At 43.6% G+C, this 19,218-nt stretch overlaps 1 protein-coding gene across 3 annotated transcripts in view; it reads left to right on the forward strand.

Moving 5' to 3' along the window:
- Positions 1-19,218, forward strand: part of LOC110488277 (atrial natriuretic peptide receptor 1) — a 118,819-nt gene that overhangs the window by 79,566 nt on the left and 20,035 nt on the right. For all 3 annotated transcript variants that reach the window (XM_021560440.3, XM_021560441.3, XM_090228375.1), the window contains 2 exons: positions 4,693-4,787; positions 4,972-5,107. In XM_021560440.3, the coding sequence (XP_021416115.1) occupies positions 4,693-4,787; positions 4,972-5,107 (231 nt within the window). The remainder of the gene's footprint in view (positions 1-4,692; positions 4,788-4,971; positions 5,108-19,218) is intronic.

Here is a 19,218-nt window from a genome sequence, read left to right on the forward strand (position 1 = left end):
AAAATATGTGAGAGATGGCCTTCATAATTGACATTTCTAATGCAAACACGCATCTTCACAGTGAAAATTACAAAGGAAATGTCAACTTAGCTCGTTATCGAGTGACCTTCCTTTGCCATTTATTAATCATTTATAATATATTAATAAGGCATGAATAAAACATGAGTACGGCATGAATAAGCTATATTAACAAGAGGGACCTACGCTGAAAGGGACTCGATTAATGGAGGTTTCAAAGAACAGGGGTAAGACAGGTACTTCTTCATTGACCTGAGCAGCAAGTGACAGATGGGTAGAGTGCTCTGCTCTCATCACAAAGGGACAGATTGGTGGAGGAGAGGGAGCTGTTAGTGGATTGGGCTATGTAATCACCACAATGGGTTAACCAGGTCTCTTATAGAGACCTATACTGAAATCCACTGAGCCTGGCAACTCAGGCAGATTGGCAACAGATAGATGGAGAGATTGGAGGAGGTTACGAAAGTGTGGATGAGATGGGAAGAGGAGAGATGGATAGAGAAGGGAAGAGGAGAGATGGATAGAAGAGAAGGGAAGAGGAGAGATGGATAGAGGAGATGGGAAGAGGAGAGCTGGATAGAGGAGAAGGTAGGGTGATGGACTGAGGTGGTTACAGAGAGGGAAAGGAGAGATGTGGAAAGAAGGAGAGAGGGAAAGAGAGGAGGAGAAGAGAAAAGGTTGATAGAGTGCTTTTAGAACGAGTGGGTAAATAAGATGGGGAGTGGAGCAGAGAGGGGAAGGAGAGGTGAGAGAGATGAAAACAACATTGAACGACACAGAAATAGGAAAATAGTGAAGGGAATTAAAAGATACAGTAAAGAGGTCAGGTCAACATTTATTGGCACCCTTGATAAAAAATAAAAAAAACACTGTTTAATAAATAATCCAAATGCTGTGCTATATTGAATGCTCAGATTTGTTTACAAATTATATTATTTTATACTATTAACCTTACTGTACATAGCAAAAATAGAGGGAGAATGAGGCAGAGTTGTCCTGTGAAGTGAATGACAGTGTTCAGTTAGGACTTGTCCTGCCAATGGAGCAGCACAGGCACCAGGGGCCAGAGCATTGAGTTTCAGCTTCTACACAGAGGAGCTCCTATTACAATGACTAATGGACCAGGGGTTGATGTGTGTGTGTTTTTTCAACATATGAGACTGAAAGCCAGAAAGAACGCTTTTTTCATCTTGTTTTTGTCAAATCACCCTGTGTGAAATTAAAAGCAGCATCACTGTTATCATTCAGTTAAATGCAAATTCTCTTCTTTCTTTTTTGTGGTGGTGCATGACCCTCCTCAGGTTCTGCCTGTCTAAGAGCTGGGAAAACATGTCAGACGAGATCTGCTTCTCTTCCTCTCTCTCTCTCTATAAACACACACACACACACACACACACACACACACACACACATGCTTTACTTGCTTTAATTACAGTTCTGTTTTCAATGCACCCCTCGACCACTCCCCTGTTCACCCGTCAAGTTGAAAGCACATGCCACTGCTACCACGATTAGTCTTGTCAGAGATGAGCGCTGCTGCCACTGTGCTTTTTACTCCCACGCTAATTAGCCGGGTATTTTACAACACAATGGATGTAGATTTTAGAACAAGGACAGTTTAACCACCTGGCGAAGAGACGAAAGATGATTCCCTTTTTTGTGGAGAAAGAAAGAGCGATTATATTTTACATTTAGACAGGGCCCTGCTAGAATACTTTTCAAATGCATCCTTCCTTCCTTCAGTCCTTCCCTTCTTCCTTCCTTTCTTCCTTCTTTGAAGTAATCCTAGATCTGACATTTTTGGACTAGGTTCAATTATGTAGTGGAACCCTTGCTTTCACCTTTCCAGTTGTGTACGATTAGTGATAATTACTTCAAGGCAGGGAGCGGAGGGATACATTTCACAACTATTCAAAACGGTTTTAGTCAGATTTACAAGTGATAGATATCTGTCCTGGAGATTCGAAGTTGGGTAGCTGCTCAAATCAAATCACGTAGTTAGCAGATATGCAGTTAATGCGAGTGTAGCGAAATGCTTGTGCTTCTAGTTCTGACAGTGCAGTAATATCTAACAAGTAATCTAACAATTCCCCAACAACTACCTAATACACACAAATATAAAGGGGGAATGAGATAATGTACCTGTAAGTATATGGATGAGCGATGGCTGAGCGGCATAGGCAAGGTGCAATAGAAGGTGCAATAGATGGTATAAAATACAGTATATACATGTGATATGAGTAATGTAAGATATGTAAGCATTATTAAAGTGGCATTATTTAGAGTGGCATTGTTTAAAGTGACGAGTGATTCATTTATTAAAGTGGCCAGTGATTGGGTCTCAATGTAGGCAGCAGCCTCTCTGAGTTAGTGATTGCTGTTTAGCAGTCTGATGACCTTGAGATAGAAGCTGTTTTTCAGTCTCTCGGTCCCAGCTTAGATGCACCTGTACTGACCTCGCCTATATAGTTTGACATTGAGAAGCCATAAATTGCCAGTATCATCATGATTCCTTATAGATGGACATCATGTATTGTAGAAACAAATTAGATCCTTTTTAGGGAACGCGTTTACTGTACATTATGTCCTTGGGGGTCTGTCATATGTATGTCAGAATAGACTGTGTCTGTTGAAATGATGACTTTGAAAGAACCATAGCCATCTGTGCCAAATACCTTTGGAAATAGGAACGCAGATGAATTATACGATGACTAACCCCCATACAATGTAAAGTACTTTGAGACCTAGGCCTATAACGTTATACGTTATATAAATGCATTCCATCCGTGATTCACCCTGTTAACCTTAGAGATCTTGTAATATAAGCAGTAATTTGGTAGAGTGAGCTGTACTACCTCAGTCAACTATGAGCCTTATAGACTCAGGTCAGGGACAGCCACTGTATGATACCTTGCATATCTGATCTGAGGTCAGAGCAGTAGAACATGTAGGAGGCAGCATGTTGGACACAGAGATACATAAATGTATGAAATGAAATATGATTATGCAATGATTCATTTCTGATGGCGTTGAGCAAGGTAGAGACTCAATCATAGAAGTAGTAAATATAACATAATAAAGTGATTGTCGCGACTTCCGCCGAAGTCGGTTCCTCTCCTTGTTCGGGTGGCGTTCTGCGGTCGACGTCACCGGGCTTCTAGCCATCGCCGATCCACCTTTCATTTTCCATTTGTTTTGTCTTATTTTCCCACACCTGGTTTACATTCCCTCATTACTTGTCGTGTATTGAACTCTCTGTTCCCCCCCATGTCTTTGTGTGAGATTGTTTGTTGTAAGTGCATGTGCACTTCTGACTGGTTTTGCGGCGGGTTATTTTACCCGTATTTTGTTCTTGTGGGTACAGCTTGTTTTTGCATTATTAAAGTGCTCCAGTTGTTACCCATTTCTGCTTTCCTTCGCCTGACTTCCTGCAGTCAGTTACGCACCACTTACAGGGATCTTATTTCTATGGGCTCAAATCAAATCTGTTCAACTCTGACTCAAGAAGATAGAGGAATTTGAGAGTGCCGAAGGAGAGAGATTTTTTTTCCCAAACTTTATTACTACACTCTTCCAGCACAGTGGTGTGAAGAAGTGGGAGGTTTGGGTTAGGAGGCTTTTCACTGTGAGGTTGCAGGTTCAGGTTCCAGATACTGTGTGTCTCTGTCATTGATCAAATAAGCCTAAGAGGTGAAGTATGGGAAATGCCTAGTTGCCTGTGAAGTTCTAAAAACTTCCAAACTAAAAGTCAGCTCACGCCACTTTATTTGGCAGAATTATTGCTGCAGTGCATGTGCAACACAGTGCTATAACATCTTCTAGTACAAGTTTTAGTTTTTTTTTGTAACAAGCTAACTTTTTAGGTCAACTGTAGGGCCAAGAGCCAAACTAAGAGATGGCATGAGTTTGAATCAACTCATATGTTTTCCTTGGTTTCCCCTAAACCCTATTGATATTTTAAACCATGTCCGTCTCAAGTGTGCACGGTGTAGGTGAAGTTTTTTTTATAAGCGAGCTTGATAAATGTGCCGTATGGATTATTTAACCAAAGACTTGATTCAAGAGAGGGGCTTTACATCACGCGCCTATTTCCCATTACCCCCTCCACAACATTAAAGACGGTGTACGGAAGTTAAGTTGTTAATTTACCTCAAATTTTGACTTGAGGTGTAGGATCTTCATTTTAAATCTGAAACTTGTTGTGTATTTCAGGGTTAAAAAAGGTTTCTGAAGTTTGATATTCCCTTACGAAAAATGTATCAATCCCTACAAAAATGTCAATTTCTAATCCAGATAATAATTCACATTTCCTGTTGCTGCGGTATCATTTTCCTGCTGTAGCAAACTGGCTCAAATGAAGATCCTACATCTGTACTTGTGACATGGCAAGGCTAACTTTCTGCATCCTGTTGGTTTGTTTTACTGCGGGGGACAGGATATAACAGCACACAGGGACTGGCAACAGGTGGTGCTACACAATATGGACCCAGCTGGCTAGTTTGTTCATTTATTTTGTGAAGGGCAACCAAATCAACTAACGGGATTGAACAAAGGGCCCATCTCTCAATCTTGAAAGCAATGAGGAAAAAGCACAGCTTGCGCCCAGATTGTGCACCTGAATCCTTTGTGTTAATCCCTCTGTTCTCTCTCTCTCTCTCTCCTCTTCTGTGGCAGGTGTTACTGGCTTGGTTCAAATTGATGGAGAAGGCGATCGGGAGATTGACTTTGCCTTGTGGGACATGACCGATCTTGACTCTGGGGTCTTTCAGGTAGGCATTGACTGCTCCTCTAGCAAAATGGTGGTTAGGCACAAACACACACATAAATACACGCTCACACTCTGTAGCTGTGTTCTTTGTCCTCTTCCAGTGTAGCAGCTACAAAACCTGCAATGACATGCACTTTCATTCAACACCCAAAGTTAGGCTAACCATCTATCCTGTGTATCTCCAGATCGTATCCGTCTACAACAGCACCCTGAAGGACTTGGTTCCAGTGCCGGGCATGAAGGTCCAGTGGCCGGGGGGCGCCCCGCCCCAAGACATCCCCGACTGTGGCTTCAAGAATGACAAGCCCGCTTGCTTAGCACGTATGCACTGAGGAACCCCTGGGGCCTCATTTATCAATATAAAAATACAGTGGGGAGAACAAGTATTTGATACACTGCCGATTTTGCAGGTTTTCCTACTTACAAAGCATGTAGAGGTCTGTCATTTTTATCAAAGGTACACTTCAACTGTGAGAGACGGAATCTAAAACAAAAATCCAGAAAATCACATTGTATGATTTTTAAGTAAGTAATTAGCATTTTATTGCATGACATAAGTATTTGATACATCAGAAAAGCAGAACTTAATATTTGGTACAGAAACCTTTGTTTGCAATTACAGAGATCATATGTTTCCTGTAGTTCTTGACCAGGTTTGCACACACTGCAGCAGGGATTTTGACCCACTCTACAGACCTTCTCCAGATCCTTCAGGTTTCGGGGCTGTCGCTGGGCAATACGGACTTTCAGCTCCCTCCAAAGATTTTCTATTGGGTTCAGGTCTGGAGACTGACTAGGTCACTCCAGGACCTTGAGATGCTTAAGGAGCCACTCCTTAGTTGCCCTGGATGGGGGTTTTGGGTCGTGGTCATGCTGGAAGACCCAGCCATGACCCATCTTCAATGGTCTTACTGAGGGAAGGAGGTTGTTGGCCAAGATCTCGCGATACATGGCCCCATCCATCCTCCCCTCAATATGGTGCAGTCGTCCTGTCTCCTTTGCAGAAAAGCATCCCCAAAGAATGATGTTTCCACCTCCATGCTTCACGATTGGGATGGTGTTCTTGGGGTTGTACTCATCCTTCTTCTTCTTCCAAACACGGCGAGTGGAGTTTAGACCAAAAAGCTCTATTTTTGTCTCATCAGACCACATGACCTTCTCCCATTCCTCCTCTGGATCATCCAGATGGTCATTGGCAAACTTCAGACGGGTCTGGACATGCGCTGGCTTGAGCAGGGGGACCTTGCGTGCACTGCAGGATTTTAATCCATGACAGCGTAGTGTGTTACTAATGGTTTTCTTTGAGACTGTGGTCCCAGCTCTCTTCAGGTCATTGACCAGGTCCTGCCGTGTAGTTCTGGGCTGATCCCTCATCTTCCTCATGATCATTGATGCCCCACGGCGTGAGATCTTGCATGGAGCCCCGGAACGAGGGTGATTGACCATCATCTTGAACTTCTTCCATTTTCTAATAATTGTGCCATCAGTTGTTGCCTTCTCACCAAGCTGCTTGCCTATTGTCCTGTAGCCCATCCCAGCCTTGTGCAGGTCTACAATTTTATCCCTGATGTCCTTACACAGCTCTCTGGTCTTGGCCATTGTGGAGAGGTTGGAGTCTGTTTGATTGAGTGTGGGGACAGGTGTCTTTTATACAGGTAACGAGTTCAAACAGGTGCAGTTAATACAGGTAATTTGTGGAGAACAGGAGGGCTTCTTAAAGAAAAACTAACAGGTCTGTGAGAGCCGGAATTCTTACTGGTTGGTAGGTGATCAAATACTTATGTCATGCAATAAATCGCTAATTAATTACTTGAAAATCATACAATGTGATTTTCTGGATTTTTGTTTTAGATTCCGTCTCTCACAGTTGAAGTGTACCTATGATAAAAATGACAGACCTCTACATGCTTTGTAAGTAGGAAACACTGCCGATTTTGCAGGTTATCAAATACCTATTCTCCCCACTGTATGTATATTTGCATATGAATTAACAAAACCCCTGTAGATTTTATAAACACTGAGAGAAACATTAAAATGTTGTGCTGCTCACAATTATGGCTGTTGCGGTGGCCATATTAACACCACACCGGCAGTCATGATAATAGGAGACAAATTTCCTGTGACCGTTGATCACGGTAATCTCAATCCAAAACTATGCAAATTAATGGCGCTGATGGGTAGCCTACCAAACTTGCTAATGGCCCTTGCTGGTACTCAGCGCTCAGCATGCTTTTTGCAGTTTGGAAGAGTTTGTGCAAATATTATGATGACATTTTGACATTTTTTGTTAATTTTGGACTCCGCTAAGGATTTTTACGTCAAAATTATTGACAGATTTCTTCAGTTATCTTAGACTAATTCTGCCTATTTTGAGGAAGTGTATGCTGGCTATGGCATCTTAAAATGGTCAAACAGTACTACTGCCGATTTAGTTTCTCATTCAGTTCGACTAGCCAACTTTGGTTAGCCACCAGCCGAACTGAAGCGTTCTGACTCCTTTAGAGTGCTGTTATGAAATGGACACGGTAAAGCCTGACCCGGACCCATTATGCAGACATTTTTTAAACCTGTTCCGAAAGGACCAAAAGGACAAACTGTCCAATACAAGTGAAGGAAGCAGCAGAAATTGTTTTGCCAATTGCCAAATGTTTTTCTACTTTATTCAACCGGAGCCATGGAGAAAGGGGGAGAGAGAGAGAGGCAAAGAGCGAGCAGCTGTAGGCTATTAGGAGGAGTGGAGGCTGTTTGGTGTGTGTGTGTGTGTGTAACACATGGAAAGCTCAGAGCACCATAAGGCACAGAGGGAGAGACCACAACCACTTATCTCATGCTAGACTAACTTCTTGCTAGTTATTTATCATCCCATCTGGTTACATAGTAGCTGTCTTCAAATCAAATGTATTTATATAGCCCTTCTTACATCAGCTGATATATCAAAGTGCTGTACAGAAACTCAGCCTAAAACCCCAAACAGCAAGCTATGCAGGTGTAGAAGCACGGTGCTCGGAAAAACTCCCTAGAAAGGCCAAAACCTAGAGAGGAACCAGGCTATGAGGGGTGGCCATTCCTCTTCTGGCTGTGCCTGGTGGAGATTATAACAGAACATGGTCAAGCTGTTCAAATGTTCATAAATTACCAGCATGGTCAAATAATAATAATCACAGTAGTTGTCGAGGGTGCAACAAGTCAGCACGTCAGGAGTAAATGTCAGTTGGCTTTTCATAGCTGATCATTGAGAGTATCTCTACCGCTCCTGCTGTCTCTAGAGAGTTGAAAACAGCAGGTCTGGGACAGGTAGCACGTCCGGTGAACAGGTCAGGGTTCCATAGCCGCAGGCAGAACAGTTGAAACTGGAGTAGCACGGCCAGGTGGACTGGGGACAGCAAGGAGTCATCGTGCCAGGTAGTCCTGAGGCATGGTCATAGGGCTCAGGTCCTCCAAGAGAGAGAAAGAAAGAGAGACAGAGAGAGAGAATTAGAGGGAGCATACTTAAATTCACACAGGACATTCGATAAGACAGGAGAAATACTCCAGATATAACAGACTGACCCTAGCCCCCTGAAACATAAACTACTGCAGCATAAATACTGGAGGCTGAGACAGGAGGTGTCAGGAGACACTGGGGCCCCATCTGATGATACCCCCGGACAGGGCCAAACAGGCAGGATATTACCACAGCCCCCACACCACTAGAGGGATATCTTCAACCACCAACTTACCATCCTGAGACCGAGTATAGCCCACAAAGATCTCCGCCATGGCACAACCCAAGGGGGGACGCCAACCCAGACAGGAAGACCGCGTCAGTGACTCAACCCACTCAAGTGACGCGCCCCTCCTAGGGATGGCATGGAAGAGCACCAGTAAGCCAGTGACTCAGCCCCTGTAATAGGGTTAGAGGCAGAGAATCCCAGTGGAAAGAGGGGAACCGACCAGGCAGAGACAGCAAGGGCGGTTCGTTGCTCCAGAGCCTTTCCGTTTCTCCTTCACACTCCTGGGCCAGACTACACTCAATCATATGACCTACTGAAGAGATGAGTCTTCAATAAAGACTTAAAGGTTGAGACCGAGTCTGCGTCTCTCACGTGGGTAGGCAGACCATTCCATAGAAATTGAGCTCTATAGGAGAAAGCCCTGCCTCCAGCTGTTTGCTTAGAAATTCTATGGACAATTAGGAGGCCTGCATCTTGTGACCGTGTACGTGTAGGTATGTACGGCAGGACCAAATCGGAAAGATAGGTAGGAGCAAGCCCATGTAATGCTTTGTAGGTTAGCGGTGAAACCTTGAAATCAGCCCTTGCCTTAACAGTAAGCCAGTGTAGGGAGGCTATCACTGGAGTAATATGATTAAAAAAATAAATAATTTGTTCTACTCAGGATTCTAGCAGCCGTATTTAGCACTAACTGAAGTTTATTTAGTGCTTTATCCGGGTAGCCGGAAAGTAGAGCATTGCAGTCGTCTAACCTAGAACAGGTAATAAAAGCATGGATTCATTTTACTGCATAATTTTTGGACAGAAAGTTCTGGATTTTTGCAATGTTACGTAGATGGAAAAAAGCTGTCTTTGAAACAGTCTTGATATGTCAAAATAGAGATTGGGGTCCAGAGTAACGCCGAGGTCCTTCACAGTTTTATTTGAGACGACTGTACAACCATCAAGATTAATTGTCAGATTCAACAGAAGATCTCTTTGTTTCTTGGGACCGAGAACAAGCATCTCTGTTTTGTCCAGTTTAAATGCAGAAAGTTTGCAGCCATCCACTTCCTTATGTCTGAAACACAGGCTTCTAGCGAGGGCAATTTTGGGGCTTCACCATGTTTCACTGAAATGTGAAACAGCTGTGTGTCATCCGCATAGCAGTGAAAGTTAACATTATGTTTTCGACTGCATCAAACCGAAATAAGCTAGCTAACTAGGCTAATTGAGCCTAGCCATAACATTACTGAGCTTTTCACTGTCCTACAGTTAGCCTACACATTTTAGTATTTTTTATTTCACCTTTATTTAACCAGGTAGGAGGGTTGAGAACGAGTTCTCATTTACAACTGCAACCTGGCCAAGATAAAGCAGTGCAAAGCAGTGCGACAAAAAAACAGAGTTACACATGGGATACATAAATGTACAGTCAATAACGCAATAGAAAAATCTGTATACAGTGTGTGCAAATGAAGTAAGGAGGTAAGGCAATAAATAGGCCAAAAGTGGTGATGTAATTACAATTTAGCCATTTACACTGGAGTGATATATGTGCAGATGAGGATGTGCAAGTAGAAATACTGATGTGCAAAAGAGCAGAAAAACAAATATGGGGATGAGGTAGGTAGTTGGTTGGATGGGCTCTTTACAGATGGGCTGTGTACAGCTGCAGCAATCGGTAAGCTGATCTGAAAGCTGACACTTAAAGTTAGTTGGAGAGATATGTCTCCAACTTCAGTGATTTTTGCAATTTGTTCCAGTCATTGGCAGCAGAGAACTGGAAGGAAAGGCTGCCAAAAGAGGTGTTGGATGACCAGTGAAATATACCTTCTGGAGCGTGTGCTACTGGTGGGTGTTGCTATGGTGACCAGTGAGCTGAGATAAGGTGGAGCTTTACCAAGCAAAGACTTATAGATGACCTGGAGCCAGTGGGTTTAGCAACAAATATGTAGTGAGGTCCGGCCAACGAGTGCATACAGGTCGCAGTGGTGGGTAGTATATGGGGCTTTGGTGACAAAACGGATGGCACTGTGAAAGACTGCATCCAATTTGCTGAGTAGAGTGTTGGAGACTATTTTGTAAATGACATCGCCGAAGTCAAGGATCGGTAGGATAGTCGGTTTTACGAGGGTATGTTTGGCAGCATAAGTGAAGGAGGCTTTGTTGCGAAATAGAAAGCAGATTCTAGATTTAACTTTGATTGGAGATGCTTAATGTGAGTCTAGAAGGAGAGTTTACAGTCTAGCCAGACACCTAGGTATTTATAGTTGTCCACATATTCTAAGTCAGAGCCGTCCAGAGTAGTGATGTTGGACAGGCGGGCAGGTGCAGGTAGCGATCGGTTGAAGAGCATGCATTTAGTTTTACTTGTATTTAAGAGCAATTGGAGGCCACGGAAGGAGAGTTGTATGGCATTGAAGCTTGCCTGGAGGGTTGTTAACACAGTGTCCAAAGAAGGGCCAGAAGTATACAGAATGGTGTCGTCTGCGTAGAGGTGGATCAGAGACTCACCAGCAGCAAGAGCAACCTCATTGATGTATACAGAGAAGAGAGTCGGTCCAAGAATTGAACCCTGTGGCACCCCCATAGAGACTGCCAGAGGTCCGGACAGCAGACCCTCCGATTTTACACACTGAACTCTAACAGAGAAGTAGTTGGTGAACCAGGCGAGGCAATCATTTGAGAAACCAAGGCTGTCGAGTCTGCCGATGAGGATGTGGTGATTGACAGAGTCGAAAGCCTTGGCCAGATCAATGAATACGGCTGCACAGTAATGTTTCTTATCGATGGCGGTTAAGATATCGTTTAGGACCTTGAGCGTGGCTGAGGTGCACCCATGACCAGCTCTGAAACCAGATTGCATTGCAGAGAAGGTATGTTGAGATTCGAAATGGTCGGTAATCCGTTTGTTGACTTGGCTTTCGAAGACCTTAGAAAGGCATGGTAGGATAGATATAGGTCTGTAGCAGTTTGGGTCAAGAGTGTCCCCCCACTTTGAAGAGGGGGATGACCGCAGTTGCTTTCCAATCTTTGGGAATCTCAGAAAGAGAGGTTGAACAGGCTAGTAATAGGGGTGGCAACAATTTCAGCAGATACTTTTAGAAAGAAAGGGTCCAGATTGTCTAGCCCAGCTGATTTGTAGGGGTCCAGATTTTGCAGCTATTTCAGAACATCAGCTGAACCGATTTGGGAGAAGGAGAAATGGGGAAGGCTTGGGCGAGTTGCTGTGGGGGATGCAGTGCTGTTGACCGGGGTAGGAGTAGCCAGGTGGAAAGCATGGCCAGCCGTAGAAAAATGCTTATTGAAATTCTCAATTATGGTGGATTTATCAGTGGTGACAGTGTTTCCTATCTTCAGTGCAGTGGGCAGCTGGGAGGAGGTGTTCTTATTGTAAGCCAGGATTCAGACACAGCTAGAACATCCGGGTTGGCAAACTTAGGGAGGAGGCTTCTGATGTTAACACGCATGAAACCAAGGCTATTACGGTTACAGAAGTCGGCAAAAGAGAGCGCCTGGGGAATAGGAGTGGAGCTAGGCACTGCAGGGCCTGGATTCACCTCTACATCGCCAGAGGAACAGAGGGGGAGTAAAATAAGGGTACGGCTAAAAGCAATAAGAATTGGTCGTCTAGAACGTCTGGAACAGAGAGTAAAAGGAGGTTTCTGGGGGCGATAAAATAGCATCAAGGTATAATGTACAGACAAAGGTATGGTAGGATGTGAATACAGTGGAGGTAAACCTAGGTATTGAGTGATGAAGAGAGAGATATTGTCTCTAGAAACATCATTGAAACCAGGAGATGTCATTGCATGTGTGGGTGGTGGAACTAATAGGTTGGATAAGGTATAGTGAGCAGGACTAGAGGCTCTACAGTGAAATAAGCCAATAAACACTAACCAGAACAGCAATGGACAAGGCATATTGACATTAAGGAGAGGCATGCTTAGTCGAGTGATCAAAAGGGTCCAGTGAGTAGAGAGGTTGGTTGGGGGTCACGGCGATTTAGACAGCTAGCCAGGCCATCGGTAGCAAGCTAGCATAGGATGGAGGTCTGTTATTAGCCACCTCTTGCGTTCCGTCAGTAGATTAGTGGGGTTCCGTGTGGTAGAGGGGATTAATCCAAATCACAAAAAAAACAATAAAAAACAATAGATATAGTTATAGAGGCCCAAGAAGAAAAATAAATAAATAAATAAATAAATTGTCCGATTGTCTATTCAGATAGCAGCCGATAAGACAGCTAACGGTTAGCGTGCCGCATATGGGCGTTCAGGTAACGTCGCGACGGAGGAGCCAGCCGGATAACTCCTTCGGGTAGATAACGTCGGCAGTCCAGTTGTGAAGGCCCGGTGGGGCTCCGCGTAGGCAGTAAAACGGGTCCGGATAGGTGATTGTAGCCCAGGAGTGATTGATGGAACTCTTCAGCTGGCTAGCTCCGGAATAATTGATGTTTGCTCCGGAATCGACGAAAGCCGATAGTCACACGGATAGCAGCTAGCTAGCTGTGAGATCCAGGTATGAATGTCCAGAGTTAGCGGTTGAAATCCAGGGACATGGAGAGAAAAATTGGTCCGGTATGTTCTGTCCCGTGCCGCGCTGCGCCTTACAAAACTGGCGATAGATTTTCGAGCTAAAGGATAGCTGATGACCACAAACCGTGGTTAGCTGAATACTAACGATTAGCCAGTAAAGAAGCTAACTAGCTTCTGGATTAGCTTCTGGCTAGCTTCTGGCTAGCTCCTTGCTAGCTTCTGGCTAATTTCTGGCTAGCTTCTTGGAGGATTACAGATTTGAGGTAAATAATACTTTTTTATAAATATAAATTGGTGAGGCGGGTTGCAGGAGAGTGTTTTGAAGATGAGTTTATGGAAAATTAAAAAATATATATAAAAAGGTATGTGAAAAAAGTTTATTTATATATATATATATATATATATATATATATATATATATATATATATATATATATATACGGGACACGACAAGACGAGGACAAAAGACGTCTGAACTGCTATGCCATCTTGGAATAAAAAAATAAAAAAAGTATTTCAAGGCCTACCTTCAAACCCAGTGCCTCTTTGCTTGACATCATGGGAAAATCAAAAGAAATCAGCCAAGACCCTAGAAAACAATTGTAGACCTCTACAAGTCTGGTTCATCCTTGGGAGCAATTTCCAAACGCCTGAAGGTACCACGTTCATCTGTACAAACAGTAGTATGCAAGTATAAACACCATGGGACCACGCAGCCATCATATCGCTTAGGAAGGAGACGTGTTCTGTCTCCTAGAGATGAACGTACTTTGGTGCAAAAAGTGGAAATCAATTCTAGAACAACAGCAAAGGACCTTGTGAAGATGCTGGAGGAAACAGGTACAAAAGTATCTATATCCACAGTTAAACCAGTATTATATCAACATAACCTGAAAGGCCACTCAGCAAGGAAGAAGCCACTGGTCCAAAACCGCCATAAATAGCCAGACAACTGTCTGCAACTGCACATGGGGACAAAGATACTTTTTGGAGAAATGTCCTTTGGTCCGATGAAACAAAAATGGAACTGTTTGGCCATAATGAACATTGTTATGATTGGAGGAAGAAGGGGGAGGCTTGCAAGCCGAAGAACACCATCCCACCTTGAAGTACGGGGTTGGCAACATCATGTTGTGGGGGTGCTTTGCTGCTGGAGGGACTGGTGCACTTCACAAAATATATGGCATCATGAGGCGTGAAAATTATGTGGATATATTGAAGCAACATCTCAAGACATCAGTCAGGGACTTAACCTCTCTGGGATCGTTAGGGACGCTAGCGTCCCACCTCGCCAACAGCCAGTGAAATTGCAGGGTGCCAAATTCAAAAGAATAGAAATCTCTTAATTAAAATTCCTCAGCCATACAAGAATTTTACACCATTTTAAAGATACACTTCTCGTTAATCCAACCACAGTGTCCGATTTCAAAAAGGCTTTTCGGCGGAAGCAGAACGTATCATTATGTTAGGTCAGCAACTAGTCACAGAAAGCATTCAGCCATTTTCCAACCAAAGAGAGGTGTCACAAAAAGCAGAAATATAGATACAATTAATCACTAACCTTTGACGATCTTCATCAGATGACACTCCCAGGACTCAATGTTACACAATACATGTATGTTTTGTTCGATCAAGTTCATATATATATCCAAAAACCTTAGTTTACATTGGCACCATGTTCAGAAATGTCTCCAAAACATCCGGAGAAATTGCAGAGAGCCACATCAAATAACATAAATACTCATCATAAACTTTGATGAAAGATACATGTTTTACATGGAATTAAAGATAAACTTGTTTTTAATGCAACCGCTGTGTTAGATTTCAAAAAAGCTTTACGGCAAAAGCACAATATTCAATAATCTGAGAACAGCGTTCAGCCACAAAAGCAAGCCATACAGTTACCCGCCAAATTGTGGAGTCAACAAAAGTCATAAATAGCATTATAAATCTTCACTTACCTTTGCTGATCTTCGTCGGAATGCACCCCCAGGACTCCCACTTCCACAAGAAATGTTTGTTTTGTTCGATTACGTCCCTATTTATGTCCAAATACCTCCATTTTGTTCGCGCGTTTACTTCACGATTCCAAAGGCACAATGCGCGATCGAAAAATCAAGACGAAAAGTCAAGAGTTCCATTACAGTTTGTAGAAACATGTCAAACAATGTTTACAAGCAATCTTTATGGTCTTTTTATAGTAAATCTTCAATAATATTCCAACCGGACAATAGTGTATTCATTACAGAGGAAAAATAAGGGATGGCGCGCCCGCGTGACCGCACAGTAAACAACTGATTGGCCTCAGCCTAGTCCACTTGTTGAAACAGCTCTTATTCGACACCCTTCCACAATAGAAGCCTCAAACGACTTTCTAAAGACTGTTGACGTCTGCCATTTAGCCTTGGGAAGTGCAATCTGGCCCCATAGACACAGCATATTGGATAGGCAATGACTTAAATGAAACTACAAACCTCAGATTTCCCACTTCCTGGATGGATTTGTCTCAGGTTTTCGCCTGCCATATGATTTCTGTTATACTCAGACATCATTCAAACAGTTTTAGAAACTTCAGTGTTTTCTATCCAATACTACTAATAATATGCATATATTAGCATCTGGGACGGAGTAGCAGGCAGTTTACTCTGGGCACCTTATTCATCCAAGCTACTCAATACTGCCCCCCTGTCACCAAGAAGTTAACGCTTGGTCGCAAATGGTTCTTCCAAATGGACAATGACCCCAAGCATACTTCCAAAGTTGTGGAAAAATGGCTTAAGGACAACAAAGTCAAGGTATTGGAGTGGCCATCACAAAGCCCTGACCTCAATCCTATAGAAAATGTGTGGGCAGAACTGAAAAGGCGTGAGCGAGCAAGGAGGCCTACAGACCTGACTCAGTTACACCAGTTCTGTCAGGAGGAATGGGACAAAATTCAAGCTTGTGGAAGGCTACCCAAAACATTTGACCCAAGTTAAACAATTTAAAGGCAATGCTCCCAATTACTAATTGAGTGTATGTACACTTCTGACCCACTAGGAATTCTCTACTATTATTTGAAATTCTTAAAATAAAGTGGTGATCCTAACTGACCTAAATGTCAGGAATTGTGGAAAAACTGAGTTTAAATGTATTTGGCATATTTGGTGCATGTAAACTTCCGACTTCAACTGTATATAGAATGGTGTCGTCTGCATAGAGGTGGATCAAAGAATCACCCGCAGCAAGAGCGACATCATTGATATATACAGAGAAAAGAGTGGGACCGAGAATGGGGGCCCTGTGGCACCACCATAGAGGACAGCCCGAGGTCCGGACAACAGGCCCTGCGATTTGACACACTGAACTCTATCTGAGAAGTAGTTAGTGAACCAGGCGAGGCAGTCATTAGAGAAACCAGACTCTGATTGACAGAGTCGAAAGCCTTGGCCAGGTCGATAAAGATGGCTGCACAGTACTGTCTTTTATCGATGGCGGTTATGATAACATTCAGGACCTTGAGCGTGACTGAGGTGCAGCCGTGACCAGCTCGGAAAACCATAGAGGAGAAGGTATGGTGGGATTACGGAAGGTACGGTGGGATTCGATCATGGTCGGTGATCTGTTTGTTAACTTGGCTTTCGAAGATTTTAGAAAGGCACGGCAGGACTGATATAGGTCTATAACAGTTTGGGTCTAGAGTGTCTGACTGCGGCCGCTTTCCATTCTTTAGGAACCTCAGACGATACGAAAGAGAGGTTGTACAGACTAGTTTTAGGGTTTGGCGGCGGATGATGGCGGCAGATAATTTTAGGAAGAGAGGGTCCAGATTGTCTATCCCAGATGATTTGTAGGGATCCAGATTTTGCCGCTCTTTCAGAATATCAGCTGTCTGGATTTGGGTGAAGGAGAAGCGGGGGGGCTTGGGCCAATTGCTGCGGGGGGTGCGGAGCTGTTGGCCGGGGTTGGGGTATACAGGTGGATTGCAGCCTACCTGTTGGCTTTTGGTCGTTGTAACTTTTCTTTCTCATTTCTGTAATTTAAATTCCATCTTTCATTGATTAGATATCCCCTGCCTTTATTGCTACAACGCATAGCAGCAATGCAGTTGTCTCTCTCTCCCTGCTGGAAGGGAAAGGATCAGAGCCCATGTATAGAGTTGCATCAAATCAAATACATTTGCATTTGTCATGTGTGTTGAATACAACAGGTGTAGTAGACCTTACGGTGAAATGCTTACTTTACAAGCCCTTAACCAACAATGCAGTTCAAGAAATAGAGTTAAGAAAATATGTACTAAAAATCTTTATTTAGTAAAGTTCTAAATAACCTTATAAAGTAAAGTAAAAAAAAAAAAAAGTAAAAATAAGTAACACAATAAAATAACAATAACGAGACTATATTCAGGGGGTACCGATACTGAGTCAATGTGCGAGGGTACAGGTTAGTCGAGGTAATTTGTACATGTAGGTACGGGTAAAGTGACTATAAATAGATGATAAACAGCGGGTAGCAGCAGCGTAAAAAAATTACGGGGGGGGGTCAATGTAAATAGTCTGGGTGGCCATTTTATGAATTGTTCAGCAGTTTTATGGCTTGGGGGTAGAAGCTGTTAAGGAGCCTTTTGGCGCTCTGGTAATGCTTGCCGTGCGGTAGCAGAGAGAACAGTCTATGACTTGGGTGACTGGAGTCTTTGACCATTTTTTGAGCCTTCCTCTGACACCGCCTAGTATATAGGTCCTGGATGTCAGGAAGCTTGTCCCCAGTGATGTACTGGGACATACGCACTCCCCTCTGTAGCGCCTCATGGTCAGATGCAGAGCAGTTTCCATACCAGACGGTGATGCAACAGATCAGGATGCTCTCGATGGTGCAGCTGTATAACTTTTTGAGGATCTGGGGACCCATGCCGAATCTTTTCAGTCTCCTGATGGGGAAAAAGGTGTTATCGTGTCCTCTTCACGAATGTCTTGGTGTGTTTGGACCATGATAGTTTGTTGGTGATGTGGACACCAAGGAACTTCAAACTCTTGAACCGTTGCACTACAGCCCAGTCGATGTTAATGGGGGCCTGTTTTGCCCGCCTTCTCCTATAGTCCACAATCAGCTCCTTTGTCTTGCTCACATTGAGGAAGAGGTTGTTGTCCTGGCACCACACTGCCAGGTCTCTGACCTCCTCGCTATAGGCTCATCGTTGTCGGTGATCAGGCCTACCACTGTTGTGTTGTCAGCAAACTTAATGATGGCGTTAGAGTCGTGTTTGGCCATGCAGTCATGGTTGAACAGGGAGGACAGGACGGGACTAAGCACGCACCCCTGAGCGGCCCCAGTGTTGAGGTTCAGCATGGCATATGTGTTGTTGCCTACCCTTACCACCTGGGGGCGGCCTGTCAGGAAGTCCAGGATCCAGTTGCAGAGAGAGGTGTTTAGTCCCAGGGTCCAGAGCTTAGTGATGAGCTTTGTGTGCACTATTGTGTTGAACGCTCAGCTGTAGTCAATGAACAGCATTCTCACATAGGTGTGTGTTCCTTTTGTCCAGGTGGGAAAGGTCAGTGTGGAGCGCGATTGAGATTGAGTCATCTGTGGATCTGTTGGGGCGTTATGCGAATTGGGGTGGGACTAGGGTTTCCGGAATGATGGTGTTGATGTGAGCCATGACCAGCCTTTCAAAGCACTTCATGGCTACCAACATGAGTGCTATGGCGTGGTGATCATTTAGGCATGTTACCTTCGCTTCCTTGGGCACAGGGACTATGGTGGTCTGCTTGAAACATCAAATTGTATTGGTCACATGAAATATTTCGCAGATGTAGTGAAATGCTTGTTTTCCTAGTTCCAACAGTGCAGTAGTGTTTAAAAACGATTCACAATACACGCAATCTAAAAGTAAAAGAGTGGATTTAAGAAATATATAAATATTAGATCAAGCCATGTCGGAGTGGCAGCGACTAAAAAACAGTAGAATAGAATACAGTATACACATGAGTTGAGTAAAGCAGTATTTAAACATTATTTAAACATTATTAATGTGACCAGTGTTCCATTATTAAAGTGGCCAGTGATTCCATGTATATAGGGCAGCAGCCTCAAAGGTGCAGGGTTGCGTAACCGGGTGGAAGCCGGCTAGTGATGGCTATTTAACAAACTGATGGCCTTAAGATAGAAGCTGTTTTTCAGTCTCTCGGTCCCATCTTGGATGCACCTGTACTGACCTCGCCTTCTG

This window comes from Oncorhynchus mykiss, chromosome 30, assembly GCF_057628025.1.
Source record: "Oncorhynchus mykiss isolate SJ-2025 chromosome 30, ASM5762802v1, whole genome shotgun sequence".
Classification (NCBI taxonomy): Eukaryota; Metazoa; Chordata; class Actinopteri; order Salmoniformes; family Salmonidae; genus Oncorhynchus; species Oncorhynchus mykiss.